This window comes from Nematolebias whitei, chromosome 5, assembly GCF_014905685.2.
Source record: "Nematolebias whitei isolate Nwh7 chromosome 5, NemWhi1, whole genome shotgun sequence".
Classification (NCBI taxonomy): domain Eukaryota; kingdom Metazoa; phylum Chordata; class Actinopteri; order Cyprinodontiformes; family Rivulidae; genus Nematolebias; species Nematolebias whitei.
In genome coordinates, this window is record NC_056502.1 from 26,448,208 (window position 1) to 26,454,418 (window position 6,211).

The following is a 6,211-nucleotide window of genomic DNA, read 5'->3' on the forward strand; positions in this document are numbered from 1 at the left end:
TATTATATTATATTATATTATATTATATTATATTATATTATATTATATTATATTATATTATATTATATTATATTGTTTAGCATATATCTTAGATCCTTGTATACAGTTTCTTTTTCACATTTCATATTTTACATTTTGCTTTTTTTTAATAACTGGAAGCTTGAGTACACAATTTTGTTCCACCTCCTGTACCACATGTGATGCGAATGACAATAAAGAACCTTGAACCTTGGTTTTATGCCAAATGGCCTGAAATGTTACAAGTTTTTATTTGTTTTAGGTGAGTTGGCTGTAGCAAGCACCTTGAATTAAGTTGTCTCCAAAAGTTCATCAGTTCTGTTTCATTAAAATTCATCCAGTGGTTATTAAGATATTTTACTAACAGACAGCACATTTTGTGTTTCAGTAGTGGCCGATGATGAGAAGCAGCCATGTGAAATCATCACAGTTGAGTTTAAATCAATTAAAAGGACTTCAGGAGGTGCTTGAGGTTAGAGTGCACCTGTTTACATCCTGAGCTGTGGTAAACTCATGCAGGTTGACAGAATTAAAGAAGAAAATCTTAGGTTGTTGCCTTTGATTGATGCTTAACTTCAATCAGTACTGAGGGGTTTTATCCTTATCATTTTTATTTTTCCGTATGTGTCTCCTATTAATTTCTTGGCTTCAAGTCAACATTCTTTACCAGATGTGTCCTTTTTGTTATCACGGTAATATTAAATTAGTAGAGTGGAAGGCCTTGTAGTTTTTGATCTTCCAATATTTCAATAGACCGTATTCTTTCCGCATTTGAATTGCATCCTTTATGAACTTTTTAATTCAGTTTTCTGTCTCTTTTTCTTTTTCTGCGATGTCTCTGCAAAATGCTAAAAGGAAGTGATAACCTTGGAATTGTAATTAACAAGTGAAACGCGGTAGCATAAAACTTAAAAAAAACAACATAAGAGCAGAACCTTTGTTGCATTTTGTGACTCCAGTGAATAGAAGCATAACTGAAGAAGCCTTCTTCTCTCAAATTAATCTGAGGACGTCTCCGAGACAAAAACCGTAAACACAGAGCCTCTGGGATCATTCTGAGTTTGACTTTCAGAAGAATCTGCCACTCACGCTTTACTTCCTCTGTGAACGTAGAGGAAAGGCTCTGTCCATAAACCTGTCACTCTTTAATATTTGGTCATAAAGAACACAAAACTGAAGTTCTGCAGCTAATTCACAAATATTAAACTCCTGTTCTTTAGCAGCTTGGTCTCTGAATGAATTGTGACTGTTCAAGTAACAACAGGACTTATTCTTTTGTGAAAAATGTTCACATTTCTGTCATTTGTGTTTGTGTGTTTAAAGGTGGGTGAGAGGCAGCGTGTTCTGGTGACAGAGGAGTCGTTCGATGCTCAGTACTACGTGGCCCACAACAAGTTCTACGAACAGGTAAGACACTTGCTTTAATAAGAACGGAGCCATGTGCTCCAATGGTCTCATCTTTACTCTGCGGGTGTTTGTCCACCCTTAGCACAAAACGTGATCAATGTTTTTATGGGTTTTAAAATTCAGTGGGGTTCCTTATTTTGTCTGCTCCCTCTTCAGAAGCCTCCACAGCGCAGTGTCCTCATCCTTGCTCTATTCTCTGTCCTCACTCCAACTACCTCCTTGTTCTCTCTAACTGCATCCATAGATCTCCTCTTTGTCTTTTTCCTGGCAGCTGCATTTCTAACATCCTGCTACCAATATAACCACTGTCGCTCCTCTGAACATGTCCAACCCACTGTCCTTCCTCTGGACATGTCCAACCCACTGTCCTTCCTCTGGACATGTCCAACCCACTGTCCTTCCTCTGGACATGTCCAACCCACTGTCTTTCCTCTGGACATGTCCAGCTCACTGTCCTTCCTCTGGACATGTCCAGCTCACTGTCCTTCCTCTGGACATGTCCAACCCACTGTCCTTCCTCTGGACATGTCCAACCCACTGTCCTTCCTCTGGACATGTCCAACCCACTGTCCTTCCTCTGGACATGTCCAGCTCACTGTCGCTCCTCTGGACATGTCCAGCTCACTGTCCTTCCTCTGGACATGTCCAGCTCACTGTCGCTCCTCTGGACATGTCCAAACCATCTCAGTCTGGCCTCTCTAACTTTATCTTCCAGTTGTTCAACCTGAACTCAAATTATTAAAAGCACATCAAATGGTTTTATAAAATCCTGTAACTTCAGTTAGAAAACATAGTTTAATTATTTTTTTTTAATCTATCATTGCATGTGGGAATACATCTTCAAGGGATAGTTCAGATATTTTGTGGAGTATTCAATGAAAAGGTTGTGAGCAGTCAGTATATTACCTGCAGTAGATAACTGTCTGAACCACCTCAGTCAGGAGAAGCAGAGCCTTGATGGAGCTAACGGCTAATCTTAGCAGGGCTTGACTTCTGCCTTCTTTAAACAAGACCTGTTTTAGAAGTCATGTAGCGTCGCTTAAGAACAATATTTATAAACTTTTACAATACTGTCAACTTTTTTACAACAAAGTTTATGGTTCTTTTCATTGAAGACATACAGGTTTTTGTTCTGTGATCAGTAATGATTAAGGTAAACATCCCCAAAAACAAACGTGTTAAATTTTTTCAGCCAGTGTTTGTTTGTTTTTTGTTTTTTTGTTGTTGGTTTTTTTGTTTTTTTACATCAGGCTGCTCCTAACCCATTGTGTCCTGATGCATGCCCAATAATCCAGGTAGATACATCTAACAAGGTTGAGTCTTTTATAAACTTATCTGGATAAAAGACGAAACGTTTCAACAGAGAAGAACCCGTCCAGAGGACCTGACTCAACCTTGTTCGACTGACCCATTTTACTTCGTAGTACATGATTCACCCAAACCCATTCAATCTTCAGCCTTATAATACAAGAGTAGCAGCTGTGGAACGGTTTCTAAAAAAAGAGCTTGCTTAAAATATTTAGACTGTGTTTTACAACAGCTGTGATCTGCTTTGATCTTTGCCTCGCTCTTGTTAGCCGTTAGCTTGATTGTCCAAGTGAAACGTACCTAGTTTTTCTACATTCTTAGCTTGTTAAAGAGGTATATACTGCAGGTAAGATATTTTCTGTTCAAAGCTCTCCACAGGACCCCACTTCAAGTAATCTAAACTATTTATTTCTACATCGCTTCATTCTATTTACCAGTGTCTGCTGAGTGATAATTCAACTGTAAATGTCTGAAACCTGCAAAGATTAAATTCTGAAGTATTTAGTGTTTAATGCACCGGCTGTTGAAAACATAAAAACAATACTGCAAATTAATCTGCATTTAATTACTTTTTTTTTCTTTAGGATAAGGAGCGTGAGCAGATCCTCCTGATTTAAAAGTTTCACATTAAGTAAATTAGATCAGGGGGTCAGGTGTCAGAGGCTGAGCTGTATCGACTAAAGTAGGTTAGCTATAAAATCAGACATCACAAACACACACAGACACACAACACACACACCCTACGGTGGTCATGAGAGCGTTTGGCAGCTGATAACAGCAATATGTTTTAGCTTTTTTTTTACTGCAACATTAAGGTCAGCCCTAAAGACATATACATTACACACACACGCACGCACACACACACACATACGCACACACACACACACAGCTTCAAAGATCCTCAGTCAACCTGTGAAGAATTCACTTTAAAACATTTTCAAATAAATCAATTTCCCGTGCTTTAAGCGTCATCAGGAACATGTTTGAAGTTGTGTTTTTTATTAGCGGGGGGAGGGGGGGGGGTCATAATTTATCCTCCCTTCCACTTTGCTCCCCACCCCTGTTCTCCTCCTCCTGCTTTGCGCCTCCTCCTGCAGGCTATAAACTAAAGTTACAAGTGTTACTCGGTTCACGCAGGCGTTGTCTGAGAGCGCACTCCATCATTTAAATGTGCACATCTGTGCAGATGTGTCAGTGGACTGCACTTAAACAGAGATGTTTGATGTTTCCTCCTGCGAGCCCTCTTGTTCTCCTAAATTTCACTTTTTAAAAAGAAAGAAATATGAAAACACGATCGACCCAGATGTCACGGAATCCCTCCCCCTAAAGAATTCAGCCCCTCCCCCTGGAGACAGGCGTGTAGATCATGCGTTACACTGCATCTCTGTTTGAATGTATGCTGATGTTTGAGGATGAAAGTGTCAGTGTGAGCCAGAATAAAGTCTGGAAGGCAAAGACAGGAGGCAGGACTGAGTGATGAGGCCAAAGCAAGGCATGAAAGAAGCTGCAGCTGGAAACAAGTCACCACAGACTTTCACTTTACACAATCAGATTATATCTGCTCTGGCAATTTTACGAGGGAGGAGGTTTAACCAAACCACCTCCGATTGCTCCTCTGTGTGGGGGTGTGTGTTGGCCGTTAAATGAGGAAGTGTGAGGGGGGGTTCCAGTGAAATTGGACATGCTCTTTCATCATTTAATCACCACGTTATGGTCCAAGAATGACCCTCAGCCACTCACACATCCTCACAGCTGCCCACTTCACATCCCCGCCGCTTCACCTCTCTGCCACTTTCACGAGCGCGCACTCTGATCGGGGTCATCGTCCTGGCAGCAGGTGTGTTGATTGGACAGATGTACTGCAGAGGGTGTGTTTGGCTCCCTCTCTGAGCATATTCCAGCAGCTGGACAAAGACTGACAGATTACCAGTGAGGCAGGTCCAGTCCTGTTATCGCAGCAGTGACCACCTCTCATCTGGCTCATACGGTACTGTCAGGGACCGAGGCCTGCAGAGTGGTGTAATGGTCGGACGCTCAGACTCAGCAGGCAGCTTCCATGCTGAACTCCCTGCAGGCTCGTGGCTGCTGAGATCACCCTTCCATCTGCTGGACGAAGGGACAAGGCAAACCAAAACCTATCATTTATTGTTCGTAAAGTCATATAACAATTCAACTAAAAGGGTGGGTGTGGCGTCAGTTTGCTGATAATCACCTTGAATAATGTCTGTTTGTCATTTTGATATATATACATATATATATGTGTGTGTGTGAGGGAGATTGCTCAAACACAACAAACCTTTTTCTTTCATGTGGGAAGTAAATAAGTCTATACGCTTGAAAAAGAAAGAAAATGTTCAACGGTGAATCTAATTTAGTCAAGTTTTAACAGCTGCAGTTTTAACTTGTACAAATAATCCCTCAGAACCGACTGTCTAATTAGTGTTGTGAAGAAGTGTACACTATCCGTCACTCTGCGTTTGTCAGCTACTTTGAAAAGTGTTTTAGAAGAAAATGAGTTTTCATACAGTTTTTATTTACAGGAAAAAGTCATTAAGAACAAATTTCATTTCACGCAGAGACATAATTATAATTCTTTGTTTTCTCCTGCCTCCTGCTGTGATTAGCAGAGGTTTAGAGTTGCCGTGATGAAGTAACAAGAAACTCAAATCCCTCTGGTTTCTGTCACAGCTGCTGCCATAGTTTTGACCTTGAGGGCTTAAAGGACGGTTTGTAGAGACTAGCTAAATAATGAAGGCGAGAAAAGAGTTTTGAGCTGCACCTAATTGAAAATGTAATTGAAGGAAGTAAGGGAGCAGGCAGACTGTTTGGTGAAATGGGTGTATCTGCAGAACTGCCTTTCATTAAGAATCACATAAAAGTGCTGCAATGATCCAGGTTTGCTCAGTCAATGATATTTTACTGGATAGTGTCTATTAATGTTACATTAGGGTTTACCAATGTGATCACAATGTTCTTTTTTCAGTAGAGATGTTTTTACTCTGTTTCCAAATCAGTTTTATGTTAAACTCGCATCGATCTCTCCTGATTTCCAGGTGCTGGTACCCAAGAGACTTGAGTTCAAAGGGAAGATGATCGAGGTGGACATTTACGAGGCAGGAAAACACTTCATGAAGGGGAAACCAGTGGAAGGCAGCAAACCGTTCACACCCTCCATCGCTGCGCCGCTTCAAAAGGGACAAGTGTCTGGTTTGATGCAGGTAACCTTCACTAATGCATGCAGACACCTGGAATAACTGTTTTCACCACCACCCCCGCAATAATGACCATGACACTAGAGAGCAGTGCAGCACAGAAGCAAGCTCACGTTCAGAAAGTTGATATTTACAGAAGTGAAAAGAAAGGTGCAGCTCAGGTGTTCCTAGATCAGGTGTTCCATTGGTTCAGGTGTTCCATTGGTTCAGGTCTTCCATTGGTTCAGGTCTTCCATTGTTTCAGGTCTTCTAGTGGTTCAGGTCTT

General features: G+C 41.0%; 1 protein-coding gene across 1 annotated transcript in view; it reads left to right on the top strand.

Annotated features, from left to right (window-relative positions):
• Window positions 1–6,211, top strand: part of cdkal1 (CDK5 regulatory subunit associated protein 1-like 1) — a 295,222-nt gene that overhangs the window by 268,050 nt on the left and 20,961 nt on the right. Inside the window, exons 13-14 of the mRNA XM_037676399.1 lie at window positions 1,342–1,425; window positions 5,787–5,951. Coding sequence (XP_037532327.1) covers window positions 1,342–1,425; window positions 5,787–5,951 — 249 coding nt within the window. The remainder of the gene's footprint in view (window positions 1–1,341; window positions 1,426–5,786; window positions 5,952–6,211) is intronic.